Source organism: Lytechinus variegatus, chromosome 11 (genome assembly GCF_018143015.1).
Source record: "Lytechinus variegatus isolate NC3 chromosome 11, Lvar_3.0, whole genome shotgun sequence".
NCBI lineage: Eukaryota > Metazoa > Echinodermata > Echinoidea > Temnopleuroida > Toxopneustidae > Lytechinus > Lytechinus variegatus.
The window spans coordinates 9434003-9451305 of record NC_054750.1 but is presented as its reverse complement, the minus strand read 5'-3'; the positions used below and the strand labels follow the sequence as shown (position 1 = coordinate 9451305).

Genomic DNA, 17303 nt, shown 5'->3' with positions numbered 1-17303 from the left:
TGACCTATCTAGAAAATCAATGTATTATTAGCCAATATGGGCAGTTAACATTCAAGAAAATCATTTCTATCTCATCTACATACATGTATTTCACATGCCAACAATCAAACCCAATCAATAAGAGTCTAATTACTTGAATAAATAGAGGAAATTCACACAAGCATAAAGAACCTTTCATCAAGTTGTGATGTAACATAAAAAGTTATAACAGAGCACAGTGTAGTATCATAAAGTTTAATCTAAGTAACATTTTGTAAATTTATATAAATATGTCAGTTTCCTGCAAGAAGGAACTTGGGGTGATTTTTACGATTATATTTTTCTTTTATTATGCTTTTTTTGAATTGCTGATATTTTGAGTTTTACTTGAAATTTTGAGATAATTTTGCATCATTTGATAGCCTACGATGTATTCTTTCAATATTGACATAAAACTAAATATACTTGAATGTAAGTCTGTTTTCATTTGTCGGTATTCATTCTCTTAACAATCTCAGTGTACGTTGTAAGTCAATGTAGGGTTTGGAGAGTACACCTACATGTATTTCTAATAAAAACATTGTAGGAACATGTACAATTGAATATAGCATGGACTGAATACCATTATGAGAGTACTGAATAATAGAAACTTGAAGTCCCATAATGAAACGCAGAGTGTCTCAGTGAGTTACCTGTAGATTATACCTTGGTCACAATTGCTCTACGGCGGCCGTACGGCGAGTCGAAAACAGCCGTTTTAACATTTTTACATATAGGTGGTTTGAATTTAAATTAATAAAACAAATAATAGAACAAATGTGACCAAGGTATTACTCATGACTGATAATTTCATTCAGTTTTATTAATTTTTATTTGATAAATATTAATCATTTTAGTTTTATTGGCTACTCTTGTTCTTCTTCATACAAATTTGTAAAAGTTTATTACTTGAAGCCTCATTTGATTTTTACAATTTTTAAAAACAAATTAAAGGTCAAGTCCACTCCCAACAAAAAATGGATTTGAATTAAGACAGAAAAAAAACATACACTGTACTTAACCCTGAAAATTTCATCAAGATCAGATATCAATTAACAAAGTTATGACATTCATATATATATACATGTATATTATTGTAACTTGATTTTTATCTTATACCAAATAAATGTTAATATGAATCTGAATCTGAATTTAAAGTTTGGCTCAATTACACAAAAACAAATATATATACATCCTGGTCTGCATGCAAATGAGGGTACTGATGACATCACCCACTCTTTCTTTTGTATTTCATTATATGAAATATTTTAATTCTCTCTTTATCATAAAGAGAAACAATATTTGGTTCCTCCAGAACAAGTGGAATTGTCACTGATGCAACATATTGTGATTTGATGAATATTCTTGTTTTCATCTAATTTGCAATATTGTGTAATTCAAATAATGCCCCCCAAAATAGTGACATCATTGCTGCTCTATCATTTGCAAAATATAAACAGTTTTGTGTGAAATTTCAAAATGTCATATTTTTCTGATTTACATTAAATGTTTATGAAACATTTAGTTTTATCCTACATGCAGTTTGGTTCTTCTCTTTTTATTCAAATCAACTTTTTGTTTGAGTGGACCTGACTTTCATTGCTGTTTTTTTTTAATTATACATACAGGTTCATTTTTTTTACCTGAAACAAACAGAAATTGAAAAAAATGATAGAAATTTTGCAAAAATGACTAGAGAGAGTAATTCTGACATCTCCATGGTATTTTAAAATGCCCAATTATCTGGCATTTCAATCAAAATCATTTCCTGTTACAGTAAAAATTAATTCCGGGGGGGGGGGGGGGGGGTTAAAATTAATATTTTGTATATGATGCATTGCAAATAAAATATACACAAAATCATATATTTACAATCTACATTTCATCTTTCATGCATAAAGAAATTTTGTTCTGGATAACAAAATAAACAGATATCAATTCAGTTGGGTAAAGTACTAAAGCCAATACCTGCACTTTGAATAGCGCCATCTAAAGACCTGCACTAACTTCTATATATGGCTTTTGAGTGTATGGAACACTGCACTTGAAATAACATATTTTCACTTCAGTGGTAGAGAAACGGAGGTGTACACAATGCTTAGCAAGATGCCATACATGATATCGCCCAGCATTTTGTGTTTTATATGTTCCATGTTTATCTTGCTATTAAAAGCAGTTTCATTCCTCGGTCCAGTGTAGTCTATATTTGACATGGTGTCTACCTTGAGAGTTTTAGGAGCAGAGAAGGAGAACAGCGTAGCAGTCGTCTGATCGTTTGAGTCAACGTCGTATTCTGCCTTTGTTCACTACAGTTGCGAAATGTTTTATTTCACTCGACTTGAACGTGTACGTACGTCAACGTGAAACAGCGCGATAAGTCATGACACGCTGCCTGACCCGGAAGATCTGGCGTACCAAGTACCATCGCGCCTGGCGACCCGATCGGGTGATGTGAAGGTGTAATTAGTTGTGCACACTTGCCCTTTCACTTGCTTTGATTCCTTTTTACGCGAGTTTAATAGGATACATATTTTGGATATTAGAAAGCAATTTCAAATATGATAAACATAATGCATTGTACAACTTTCATTAATTTTTTGAAAAGTCACTGAAAAACAGGGAAAGGTTGATATTCATGCTGAGCTTGAGCGGTTAAAATGACGTCACTCACGTGCACGTTGACTATGATTTAGGAGAAACGCAAAATGGATGTGGCGAGGTTCTCGATTCTGACAGTGACGTGTGTGAGAACCCAGGGCATATGGCAGGCCCAAAAATGACGTCATCTAAAAGTGCTCAATACCCCCCCACCCACCTGCCTCAACATGAACAAAGTTGAAAACAATATATTCAAATATGTGTACTATACATGTAAATGAAGTAATGAAAGGTATTAGATTATACCAACAAAATGGAAAAAAATATCCAAAAATCTAATTCATTTGGGATGCATTTGAAATTTAAAAAAATGACAAATTAGTAGAGAATAAACTTTTGAGGGACGAATGGTGGCATACATGTACTGTAAACATAATCTATTTCATGTTCAATACACATGAAATTCGTCATTAGTTTTCAAAATGTTTCCACAGTGGATATTACTTGTGAATTCTCTTTAAATGTGAATTCTCTCTGGACAGCATTAGTTGGGAATTTTTATTTTCATGTTTCCTGTGCAAGCCCATGGGTAGGTTAATGTACAGGGAAGACATTCGTTTCTCTTGGCTTTATACACACAGTGAATATACATTCATTATTAAAAAAACATACAGAGTGTCTTGTACAGTAGTAGTTGGAGAAAGCAAAAACATTATTCATGTGCTAATCGAAGCAAAACCACACTTAACAAAAAGTAGAGAAAAGGTCCCCATTTGTTCCTGCCAGGACTGACTGTCAAGAAATTCTGTAACAATCATATTCTACTTCTACATGCATCATTTCATTTTGCTGGAGAGTGTTGGACAAAAATCTAAGTGGGACTAAAAATCACACTTAATCCCAGTTGTATACATTATAATAAATTAAATAACTAAAGTCACTTTTTTGTGAAACACCACCCTGTTCACATCCGCTAGTTGATGTGCATCAAATGATAATCTTGATCATAGCATGGATCCATTTCCTTTATCAGAATTTCCTGCTGCTGGGGATGGGTCAAATGTCATGCTTTCGTCCATGTTTAATAAATCCTGTAAAGTGATATTCTGATTTTCACCATGACTGCTATGCATAGTCCTTATCCTGCTCTGTGAGGTTCTGTCATTTGCCTTATGCTTGTCTTCTACAGTACTGTCAGATATGCTTTCAACGATTGCTTTCTCTTTCTCATCCTGAGACTTCCTGACATGGCTACTACTGCTATGGTGCCGACTGCGCTTGTCTTTCTTTCTACTTTTACAATCCTTGTCTCGACTTCTCTTGTGCTTGTGTTTGGAGCTTTTCTTCTTGTGGTGCTTTTGTTTGTGCTTGTGTCTTTTGCTTACATGCGAATCTCCTTCTTTGCTTGAATGATCATCATCCAGCCTATGCTTAAGCACAGGTGATCTTGAAGCTTTAGAGGTACCCACATGAGTGGCACTAGAATTGTCTTTCTTTGATGAATGTGGAGCGTGACTGTCTTGGTGTGAAAGTCTGCTGAAGGTGCTAGAAGTACTGCCATAACGACTGCCATATCGTGAACTGAATTTGCTGTCATCACTGAAGAAATCCATGGAACGCCCTCTACTCCTACTTCTGCTTCTTCTATAGTCTTCATCTCTGTAATATCTTGATCTGTTCCTGGACCACTCTCTTGATCTACTCCTACTCCTGCTCCTGCTTCGTCGCCATCTTCTTTCATCTCGCAAAGGTCTAGGATGGTTTCTGGAATTGTCTAGTGATTTGCCGTCTTCTCCATACCTTTTTGAGTGTGTTGAACGAGACCTGGATCTTGATCTTGATCGTCGGTATCTCGAGTTAGAAAAATCATCATGTCTAGTCTCATAGTACAGACTCCACTTGCTTTCCTCTTCTCTTGCTTTACGGAAAAGCTCATTTGGACTGCGGGAACGCCGGCGCTTCGATGAAGATTTGTACCGAGAATCATAGTGCGATGTAGAAGGGCCATCTCTGTCATCAACAGTATCTCTGCGTCTTTTGTAGTAGCCATCATGTCTGGATCTGTTGTAGTAACTTTCATCTGAATCTGTTGACCAGGTACCAGCTCTACTTGAAGCATGCAAGCTCCTGGTATGCTTTGTCTTCTGTTTCCTCTTTCCACCGGCTTTCTCTTCTATGTGGTTTCTTTTGGGTGCAGACCTTTCCTTGTTTCTACTTAGCTTTCCTTTTGTTCCTTTTTCCTGTTGATCATCTGATGAATCATCAGATATAGTTATGAAAGCAATAGGAGTGCGCAGATGGAATGGTTTTTGATAACCAACAATCTCCACACTACCACTACTGTCCTCACCATCGTCAGACTTTTTCCTGGCACTGGCACTGTCTTGCTCTTGCTTGATTTGCAGACTTCCTGAAAGAGTAACACCAGAAGGGCCAGGTTGATCAAGGTCTCGGCTTGCAGGTGGCTCAGGGTTATGGGTATCTGCAAGGTTATAACTTGCAGATGGACCAGTCACACTTGTAGAAGAAGATGGCCCAGGTAAGTGATGACCAAGAGAGGCAGATTGTGAACTTCCACCAGGTAGGACCAACAGATTGCTCTCACTGTCATCATCATCTGAAATGACAATTACTTCGTTATTGGAATGGTTGTTCTCGCTCTCCTCACTACTACTATTCTCTTGTGCTACAAGGGGATGCTGAGGTCGGAGTGTGGCAGTGAATTGAGGATTCTCAGGACGAAAGTCATATTGGGCCATCTGGTCATAGGTGTCCATGTCATGAGGTGATCTTGCAAAGCTGGTGAATTCGTGAATGAAGTGTTCAGTGCGTCCATAGAGGAATGGCCTCAAGTGGTTGTGGAATTCCTCTGATTGAATGTCAACGTTTGGAAGCAGTGATAGAATGTACTGGGTCATGAACCTGACATGTTGGTCATTCCCATTGAAAAGTACACCAAGGTCTCTCCTAAGCCATGGGATAAGACGATGTGTTACAGCCTGGTTCTCACGGAAAAACTGTGGAGAAGTGTCCCTGAACCTTGTGAACCTATTAGCTGCGATATGATGAACCCGCAAGCCAGCGGCGTAGATCAGTTGGCGGCGCTGGCGGGCCTCATTTTCACGGTGGATCCGCTCTGCCAACCTGGCCTGACGACTAAAGAGTTGATCCATCCTGGTCTCCCATGCAGACCTTCTGTTATTTGCTAAGGTGGTATGGTAGCGAAAACGAGCACCATTATGATCCAATTCCAAAGATCCATTTTCTGTGGGTGGTAGCATGTACTGGTCATAGACATCACTTGAAACTACATTGTGAATGATGGATTTGAAAGGAGTTTTGCATAGAGGGCAGGTTGACTTCACCTTGGCCCATTCTCGAATACACTGGAAACAGAACCGATGAAAGCAGCCATCGGAAAAGGATTTGTCTTTGAATTTTCCAAGGCAAATAGAGCAGCATTGGTCAGGTGAACCTGATCGGGATGATGCATCACTGTCAGTTGGAGCAAGCTCTGCCTCATTGCTGATGCCTTTGGAGGAAGATTCATTCAAGGCTTTCTGCAGACCTCTCTGCACGTTGGCTCCATCCATAGTAGCAGACCTTTATGACATCATATGCGCCTGCCTGTAGAGAAAATAAAGCAATATACAACATTAAATTAATGAGGTCAAATAATGATGACAAGTGGAATGCCTCTGGCAGTCTCACCTGCATCATGCAATTCAACAAAGCAGCAGTGCTGACTTTGAAAACTACTATAACTCACACAAGATGTTCAGTGATACTTGGTTACTCTTATTTCCACGTTTTATAAATTAGACCAATACACTTACAGAGATAGGATGGTAATTCAACAAATACCTCCAATGCGGCCAAAGTTCATTGATCTCACATGACCTTTGACCTTGATCATGTGACCTGAAACTTGCACAGGATATTCAGTGATACTTGATTACTCTTATGTCCAAGTTTCAAAAGTGAGATAAATAAATTTGCAAAGTTATGATGATAATTCAACAGATACCCCCATAATGGCCAAAGTTCAGTGACCTTTGACCCTGGTCATGTGACCTAAAATGCGCACAGGATGTTCAGTGATACTTGATTACTCTTATGTCCAAGTTTTATGAACTAGACCAACATACTTTCAAAGTTATGATGGTAATTCAACATATAACCCAATTTGGCCAAAGTTCATTGACCCTAAATGACCTTTGACCTTGATCATGTGACCTGAAACTTGCACAGGATGTTCAGTGATACTTGATTACTATTATGTCCAAGTTTCATGAATCAGATCCAAGTTTTGATTGTAATTCAACAGATACCCCCAAATCAGCCAAAGTTCATTGACCCTAAATGACCTTTGACCTTGGTCATGTGACGTGAAACTCATGCAGGATGTTTGGTGATACTTGATTAATCTTATGTCCAAGTTTAATGAACTAGGTCCATACATTTTCTAAGTTATGATGACATTTCAAAAACTTAACCTCAGGTTAAGATTTTGATGTTGATGCTGCCGCCGTCGCCATCGGAAAAGCGGCGCCTATAGTCTCACTCTGCTATGCAGGTGAGACAAAAACTAGAGATACCAGTAGATGGATTCTTGACTGGAGTAAGTCCAAAATCTTTATCAATATTGGTTCATTTTTTGCCCATTCAGCAAACTTTTTGATCAATACTTGCTCAGACAGGGATTTACTCATTTATTCTCCACTATCTACCCCAAGTCTAGGGGAGACCGGGGTTAGTTGGAACAATTTTGACAAAAATGGCTGTAATTTGAGAAACAGTCAATATATCAGCTTGAAGCATATATCTAAGGGCTTCAAATGTACCCCGTAATGTTTTAACTCTATGATAGTTACTGAATTCCACCTTGAACAAGACCTTCGCAAGCGTTCCAACTTACCCCATATCGGGGTATTCCAACTTACTTTTAATTGACCATGCAGTACTTACTTTTAATTGACCATGCAGTACTTATTCCAACTTACCCCATACCATGTTCCAACTTACCCCATATGGGGTAAGTTATTACTTAATTATGCAAATAAGCATATGAAATTTTCCCTTTTTTTTTTTTGGTACGTTTTTGCCTTTAATTCTATCTATTAGGCTAGTAGAATGCTAACCTTTGGTGAGAGTATCAATATTTACCTTTGTTAGAAATATCCACAAAAAATTGCAAAAAATATAATTAGGTGGTCTGTCTACGACAGATCACCTATTGATTTCGTCAGAATTTTCTTTATTTCTTTCTTTCTTTATTCATGGTACCTATTTTTTATCGCCAATTTTTCTCGAAATTGGCTGAATCAATTTTGCTGATTTTTTCGTCATATATAGAATCTATCATAGAGACGGCAAAATAAGCTTTTCAAGGTCATATGGTCATGATGACGTCATCTACGCGCCATTTTGTAAAATTCTTCATTTGATCATATCTTCATTATCAATTGTCAAAAATTAACAATATTTACATGACATTAACTTCATGTCAAGGGTCAAATGTCAATGTCATCAAAGGTCATGTAGGGTACGCGCGCGTCAAAGGTAAAAAAATCGTCCAAATGACCTATAAATTTTTTTGGGTACGTTTCAGGTCATTTTAAGCATTTCAAAAATTTGCGCGCGCATTTCCGCGCGTTACACCTTAACGCAACGCAGAAAAACCGTTTCTTTAATATCATTGCATTGCTAATAAAATTCTGAGCAATTTGATACCTTGATCAACCTTCTACAACCATTAATAACGAAATTAACACCCGTTAAACTTTGCAGCACGTGTGCGCGCGAGCTCTCACTATAGGCCATATATGGGCAAAAACATGCCTATTGTAAATTCACTGTAGCTCTTTAAAAAGTCCGTTGACCCCCAATTTTTTTTTGATATATCGATAGAGTATTAGTTGTAGATTTGATTTCATGTCACCATTGTCCCTAAATTATATCGTGACGTCATCAAATAGGCGCCCAAACTAAAAATTTCATTTTTTTCAAAAATGACGTCATCAAATTTATGCAAATTTGGCTGTAACTTCTCGAATATAGATCATTTTTCGCCCAGATTTCAATATGTTGTAGTTTATAATGTACTCTTTCTCCTCAGTTAAGATGAATATTCGTTTTGAGAAACGCATCATTGTGTAAAACAGCGATGAAAAGAGGCATGTCATTTTTCCTCATTTTGCGTGTAATCTCTATGGGACATGACTTTTTCCCAAAACTAGATTCGACATTCCTCTATTTCGTGAGCCATATCTCCATTTTTTCTTGTCAGCTTTCCTTGAGCTTTTAACATGTTGTAGCTGAGATTCTGGGCTATCGGAAATGTGCCCTTCATTTTTTGATCAGATGCCGGGATCATGCCCGTATTTCACTTGCAAAATTGGAATTGTAATTTTCAAAATTGCTTACGTGTAATCTCTATGGGGAATATCGTGGCTCAATGGATAACGCATTTGACTTGCTTTCTCGAGGGCGGAGGTTCGATTCCTGGGGTAGAAAAGATTATTTTTTTTTCATTTTTTTTTTCTTTTTGCCACCTCTTACATGATCCTTTATGATAATTAAAAGGTATGAAAGTTAAAATTTAGCAAGATAAAACAGATTATAATTGTTTTTTTCATATCACATGTATTTTGTGTGTAATCTCTATGGGACATGACTTTTTCTCAAAACTAGATTCGACATTCCTCTATTTCGTGAGCCATATCTCCATTTCTTCTTGTCAGTTTTGCCGGAGCTTTTAATATGTTATAGCTGAGATTCTGGGCTTTCGGTAATGTGCCCTCCACTTTTTGATCAGATGCCGGGATCATGCCCGTTTTTCACTTGCAATATTGGAATTGTAATTCTCAAAATTGCTTACGTGTAAAGTCTATGGGAAACATTAATAATCACATTGAGCAATGGTCAAAATTTATTCTTAGGATGTCTAGAATCAAGATTATCAATCATATCTAAATTATTCATTTTATACATTAGCCGACTCTGAATGAAAAATCATGACAGACCACCTAATTCGTCCGCATGACGAATTAAATTCTAGTTTCTTATGTATTTTTGTTTTTTAAATTTGTATTTCTTTGTTTTTTCGAACCTTTGTTTTTCATTGTTTTTCCAATGAACTTTGTCGGGGACTCTTTTGCGATCATTAATAGCATAAAAAAAATCCATTTGAACCAACAAAAGTATAAAATAATCATACATTTATGATTTTTGGTTGAAAAACCTAATATGACCTTGTACATGGAATCACGTTTTTGAGCAATTTTGGGTCCGAAAAATGTTGCTAATTTTGAAACCGCGCACCCACGCATCGCAAATTTGGTCTCAAAAGATGCACAAGACTTGAAAGTAAGAAGTCAGTGAGGGATGCGGTCAAAATATTTTGTGCAACGGCATAGTGACAAAATTTGTCAGGGGGGGGGGCTAAAATTGACCCCCCCCGTTTAATCTTGTCTTGTCTTTCCATTAATGCCCACAATCATTATATTGATTATTATGGCATATGAATGTCAAGATTGACTTGACCTGAATTTTGCCGGGACCGGCAGGTGCAATACAACGGGTGAACACCCTACTCTTTGATGAATAGTGTATTGGTTTTAACGTGCATAGGTTGTGACTCTCCTATACACGGGACCAACATTTGCGTCCTTTCCGATGGACAGAGTGTTTTCCAACTGCATTCACCCCTGCACTGAATACAGTGGTGAGGCATGCTAACACACAACGCTATAGCATCAGATTTTTTGTTATACGCGTTTCGGCATGAGCGGGACTCAAACCCCTCACGTTGAGATCTACGATCTTTTCCGAAACATGCGCTCTAACCGACTGAGCTACGCTTGAGTACCGGTATTTGCTACTACCATCAACTTAATTTGATAAGGGTTAATATTGCATTAGGGGCCTACAATAGGCCTTAAATGCACACTCAGACCTAACTGAGAAACAAAACAGGCATGGTATACTATACATGTTCAGAAGAGTGTGAAATACTGTAAACATTTTTTTCTCATATCCAATGTTTTTATTCATAATTATGTTTGGGGTATCAAGTTGGAACATGTTCCAGCTAGCCCCTTCAATTTTGTTCCAACTAATCCCAGAGGCCCATTTGATATTTATAAGCTTACAGCACAAAGGGACTTCACCATGGCATATCAATAACCTTATTTTGTAGCTTGGTACAAGTGTCCATTATACCCCCAAACAGGCCAACTTGATCTATAAACTTCTCTGAGAAAATAAAAAAAATCTGAAAGAGAAAAAAAATTACTCAGAAGGAGGAAAAACAAACAAACTGTTGATAATAGCAATAATTTGAGGGCAGTATTGCATAAATTTATTTAAAGGCGTTAAAGAAAATTACAATGTTTCAACTTACCCCCTGTTCCAACTAACCCTAATCTCCCCTACCCCAAGAAAAAGTTAATTTGAATGAAAAGAGAGATATCCTAAAAGCATAACACTGAACATTTAACAAAATCAGATGTAAAATAATAAAATTATGACATTTTAAAGCTTTGCTTAATTTCACAAAACAGTTATATGCACATCCTGGTGGGTATGCAAATGAGGAGACTGATGACATCATCCACCCACTATTTCTTTTGTATTTTATTACATGAAATAGGAATATTCTATTTTTCTCCTCATTGTCTAGTGAAATGATTAATTCTTCCCTGAACATGTGAAATTAGCATTGTTTAGTATATGATTCAGTTGAGTTGGTCCTTATTGTCAAATCTAAAAAGAAATGAAATATTGTACAATTCAAACAATATAAAAAAAAGGAATAGTGAGGGACATCATCTACTATCTCATTTGAATTGTGCATCATATCACTGTTTTGTGAAAAATAAGCAAAACTTAAAAATGTCACAACTTTCTTATTTTACATCCGATTTTGATGAAATTTTCAGCATTTTGCTAGTTTGATTTTTCTCTACACATGTATTTATTCAAATCAACATTTTTCTGGGGTGGACTTGACCTTTAAATAAATTTGTTCCCATTTCGGTGCATTACAGGCCCAAAACAGAGAAATATAGTCTTTATTTTGGTCCAGTTCTTTTGATATATTTTTATGAAATAAAATAAAAAATTGATAAGCCCTGTCAGGGGGATTTTGCATTTTTAACCCCCTAATGCGCTGAACGATCGCAAGCCGTCTGTGTACGAGGAGAGATGAAAAAAAATGTTAAAATAAAAAACTCCTTGAGAGGCTTGACCTTGTTGAAGCAGACGGCAGCCGGCTATCTAGTCCAGGCCAGGTGTACTTGACCTTAGACCAAAAGCTTCGGTCTCTGTTTTGTTGGTTGTTCAGCTGAACTCCGTTGGCTTCGCTCACCAAATACAGAGACGGCGAAGTTCTAGTGCGATCTGTACAGGGGACCCAATGGCCATATGTTTATGTACTTAAGATCGGATAAAACGGGGAAGTGAATTTGAGCGACAGCCGAGGTAAGTCACTGTTTTTGTTCCTTTTTAACTTCATTGTTCTCCATTTTTTGGCAATTAATGCCAAGAGGGAATATAAATTTGCATTTTGGTCACGTTAATTTTCAAAATTTTTATTAATTAAAGACAAAAATTGAAAAGCCCTGACGGGGGATTTTGCACTGCAAGTCCCCCACTCATTCAATGAACAAGGTTATAATATAACCATGAAATCCCCTAATGGTGGCTGCACGATAGCGAGCCGTCTGTCACGGTCTGTGTACGAGGAGTAAATAAAAAAAAATGTTAAAAAAACTCCTCGAAACAGACTGCCAGCTGTCTAACTTGACCTTTAAGTTTGATATGTGCACAGACAAGGCACTCTAGGCGACACCGCAATACTTACCCGTGTTAAGAAACTGGGACTCCACTCACGCGCATTTGGGCCGCCCTAGCTTAGAACTAAGCTTTCTTTCCGTAAAAAAAAATTATTCTTATGATTAAATAAATATTAATTAATACATGAATACTGTTAAATCGGTACTCACCGGTTCTCTTCTTGAATTTTCTGCCAATTTCCCACGCTGCTGGCTGCAATTCCGCGGTAAATTTTGTCGCCATAGAGAGCTGTTCATGCAACGTTATTTATAAATGGAGCGCCCTTTACGAGAGTTGTTAATGCCGCGGAGAAATCGTTAGGCATTTTGGCCTGTGTTCAAGGCGTAGCTGTTCTATTTTTTTTATAAAATTATGTGTGAGATCGAAATCTCAGCGAGTAAACACTCTTCCAATATGGAAGAGTGTATACTCGCTGTGATATGATCCCGATAGGGAGGCGCAACACCCCCACCCACATGGGCGCAAACCCCAGGGCCGGGGGACATGTCCCCTCACCCAAAATAGTAGGGGGCACATTATGAAATGTCCCCCTACTATTTTTGGTCATGTCGTTCAAATTCGAAATGTATTTTGGAAGAGACGATCTTACTTTTGGCATGCCCCTTTTTTTTGCTTGTTTGCTTGTCAAATTTCTTTTGGTCAAGATGACCTTCTTTAGAGGGTGATAAACCTTCTTTTTTTGTTTGTTTTTTGCTTGTCAAATTTTCCAGCCCCTGGTCCCCCTACCTTTGGGGAGAGATTTCCGCCCTTGCAAGTAGACATACTCTTGATATTGTTTGCGAATCTGCACGGGCGTCGATCGAGGGCTGGGGATGAGGAAAAGCGGTGAGACGAGAAAAAAAATAGAACTTAGAAGGGAAAAGGCGACAGAAAAAAAGTGAACGAAAGAAAAATTAATGGAAAATAAAAGGGAAGAGTAAATAGGGAGAAATGTGATGGGTTAAATAAATTATGGGAAAAGAGGACAGAAAAAAAGTGAACGAAAGAAAAATTAATGGAAAATAAAAGGGAGGAGAAAATAGGAGAAATGTGATGGGTTAACAAAATTATGGGGAAAGATTCTGGACGCACTATTCATGTTTTATCATGAAAAGGATAAGTTATTTATCCGCGAGCAGACACTTTTTGATATTGTGATCTGAAACTGGATAATGATTTAAATAGAGAACAATCTGCGTATCTGAATTAACGTGTGTTTTAGATTTCGACCTAGAATTTGGGTATTCTAAGTAACTTTCTTATCATGAAAATCAATAAAGAGAGCGCAAAGCGCGAGCTAAAAATATATGATATAACAAAGGGTGAATTTAAGCTCTGTAATGCAAACACTTTGTGGGAAAATTGTGAATTGTGATGGATCACAGTTAAAAAAGAGCTGATGTATTTTATTTTTATTACTTTGAGTTTTTACATAGGACCGGAACATGCTATGAGGGCATTATGTCATCATATGAAATTGATGACCATCTTCCTATTTCTCTCGCATGGGAGCGCGAAATGTGTTAATTTTATGGCCTGAAAACTGGACATTTAAAGCACTTTGTAATTATGCATAAGAGGCATTATATATCTATCAATGCGAGCCAATAGGGGGGCCCGGGCCCCTCGGCCCCCCTGGATCCGCCTATGTTAGCGGTTGTAGGTATAAATCGCGCTCTAACGCTCTAAAACTGTGTTCTTTATCAAAAAGCTGTCTTTCATATTCATTTTGTTCGCAAAAGAATATAAAGTTAATTTCAATCATTGTATATAGTTATCCTGTTTATGATAAAAATACTTAGAAATTGGGTTAGGTTAGGGTTATCAAATTATCAGGGCAGAAAATATATATTTTTTTTCTCATTTTGCGCGTCGAGCTGGCACTATTTGATCTGTGTTATTATGTTTTTGATGACATTCATTGTATTCACAACAATAATTATTAAACATTGCGCACGCGCCGTGCGCCGCATGAATTATGTAGATCAGGTGAATAACTTACCGCTACACACGAGCAGTTGCTCTATATATTCTATGTAATATAATATATAGAGCAACTGCCCATTTTTAATGGTCCATAATATACCCACTTTCTTCTTTTTTGGAACGAGTATGAATTTATCTACTGATATACTGAATGTACAATAAAAGTCATTATCATGTATTTCTTGGCATTTCATTTACTTTTTTTACCATAATTATATCACACAGCTGTTCGCATAGGCCTACGCCGTCACAAATAACAAAACAAAATCTCACTTTTTTTCTTTTTTGGTGGGGGATAGATTTTCCATACGCATACGTACAATTTTTCAAATTATTTTTTTCTGCTATTTTCATAATAAACTTTAAATGATTTCGCCTTTGCACTATTATTTTTTTAAAGACAAAATTACATCATCATCATATCATCGTCACCAACTTCATTCTCATCTTTATCACCACTACCACCATCATTATTATCATCATCATCATCATCATCACCGCCACCATCACCACCACTATCATCTTCACCAAGATAATTTTCATCATCATTATCATCATTGCCATCATCGTCTTTTTTTCTTATTTTTTCTCCTTCCTGCTTTTTTTCCTTCCTATTTTCCTCTTTTTAGAGGGCACACCACCACACCCCCTTACTGGATATCCGCCTCTAACGTTTGTTGTTGTATATAAGTTGGCGGATGCCTCATGAAATGAAATAATATAAAATAAGGAAAGGGAAACTAATTAGAAAAAGGACTGAGAAGAAAAAAGAAAGCCAAACAAACAAGAAAAAACAATATCAAAATTTTGTTGTAAAGTCTTCTACGTCAGTTTAATAATTATGTTTTCAATGAAATGAGAACATAAAAAAATGAAACAAGTAAGATGGGCTATACATCGTAGCAAAGAAATAGAGGGAAGCTCCGAGACAATAAAAAGGGTGAGAAAAAGAAAAGACTTTGAAATACTCACAACACGAGCATAATAAAAAAATATGGAATAAGCAAGGACAAGTAGCTGAGGGACACCCCCCCCCCCCTCTCTCTCTCTAGTTATTTATGTATCAAACTCGCATACACAAGAATTTCTTACTAATCAAAATATTGCGAGCAAAAAGCACGAGCTGACATTTTTTTAAATATTCAAAACTGATAGAGACACATTTTAAACAATTCATGAATCATAATAATTATACAACTAGCTTACCAATCGAATCATTCGATTGCGACAAATGATCTGAGAATTAATGCTTTTAGGAATTCATTAAATTAAAGCAAAGTATCTCAACATTAAAATAATTAAGGCGGGCGCAAGGTATCAGCTAATACACCGATAATTTTTTTTTGGACATTTGAAGTATTTTCGGTAATCATGAAAAAGATTGATATTTCATGAAAGCTCAAATCCCGAAGAGCGGAATATTTTTATTAATTGACTTTTTAAAAAAATGTTCTAAGCCCCATTTAATATTTGATTATAAGTCGATGCATTAAAAGCTGAAAAAATAAAGTATTTTGTGTTCCTCTATCATAATTGTCTTTCTCTTTAACCCTGGTTCTTTTTTTTCTGGGGGGAAGCATTTTGGTTAAAAAGAGAGAAAAAAGATAATTGCTGGCTTGTGGACGCCCGGTGTGGACGGTGGTAGGGACACCCCCCCCCCCCCCCCGTAGTTACGCCAATATGGGACCAAATGATCCTAAATGTCCGAGGCGAAACTTGTGCAATCAAACGTTATTTCTGAATAAATTAAAGCTTGCGCTGTTCAACTTCAATCTCTTTCAGCTAAATTTGCGATGAACGCTGCGTTATGAAATATATAATTATCAACATCTGGCGAAAAGAATAACCGACCGATCACCTGACGAGAACGCGTATACGTGATCTGCATATCAGGTCCGATCGAGAGTCAGAAGTGAAGGACAACTGCCAAGAAAATCAGGAAAAAGTCGTCAAAATGTAAGTTCCCCTTCATTTCTTTCAATTTTTTGTTACTTATTGAAGCATAAATGTATCATTAAAGCAAAATTTCAACAAAAGCCTCAAATTTAGCTAGTACTTTTGTTGAAATTACAATAAATTTAGATCCACATAAATCTCTAACCCAATTTTAGCACTGATGTCGCCTATGAGGTCCATACATGTAATGTTTGGACCTCATTGGTACTAGGAGTGAATCTAATTGGGTTGTGTATTTTAATGAGCAGGGCAGAGAAATACTAACACAAACAACATAACATGGGACTGAAGTAAATAATACAAATACATCCAGCTAAACACAATCGCATCCCACATACTTTTGACGATTTTCTTTAAAGAATCACAAAAATGTTTATTCTAAGAAGCTTACCTGTTAGATCAATATATACTTTCAGGAAATAAAGCTTAAGACATGCCTTTACCCATCTGCAAAAGGACAGCAGAAGAGAAAATTTTAGGGTATTCCTTGCGTTGTGTCAAGTACTAACTGCTGCCCAGTGAATATATAATTTCATGACGTCATGATACGTCACTATACGGGGGTGGGGTCAAGACAGATAGCAAATCTTCTTTTGGGGCAGAATTAGATATTAAACTTTTATTTTTTTCAAGTAAACATCAAAGCCCCCCCCCCCTCTACCATCGCACCAACAAGATATGAATATGAAATATTTTAAAAAAGGAAACGGGTTTTGCGTCATTGGTTATCTGCGAGACAAAGAAAGTATGCCTCTTTTCTCGCTTAGTCGCGAATCAGGATTGCGGGGGCCATCACATGGGGGATGGCATAGCCGGATCCAGGGGGGCGAGGGGCCCGCCCCCCCCTCCTTATTGGCGGAGCGAAAAAAGAGGAAAGTGGAAAAGGGAGGAGAGAAATGAGACGAGAA

The 17303-nt window shown here is 37.0% G+C and overlaps 1 protein-coding gene across 1 annotated transcript; it reads right to left on the bottom strand.

Moving 5' to 3' along the window:
• Window positions 1-2510: 2510 nt before the first annotated feature.
• LOC121423766 (E3 ubiquitin-protein ligase Topors-like) lies at window positions 2511-16920 on the bottom strand. Its single transcript, XM_041619253.1, has 2 exons — window positions 16787-16920; window positions 2511-6243 (listed from the first exon to the last, which is right to left on the bottom strand). Exon 2 carries the CDS (start codon window positions 6207-6209, stop codon window positions 3621-3623), a length of 2589 nt encoding a protein of 862 aa, XP_041475187.1. The 5' UTR covers window positions 6210-6243; window positions 16787-16920; the 3' UTR covers window positions 2511-3620.
• Window positions 16921-17303: the final 383 nt, after the last annotated feature.

Excerpts from the sequence above, each read along its gene's own strand:
- LOC121423766 (XM_041619253.1), bottom strand. The coding sequence starts at position 6,209 with ATGGATGGAGCCAACGTGCAGAGAGGTCTGCAGAAAGCCTTGAATGAA.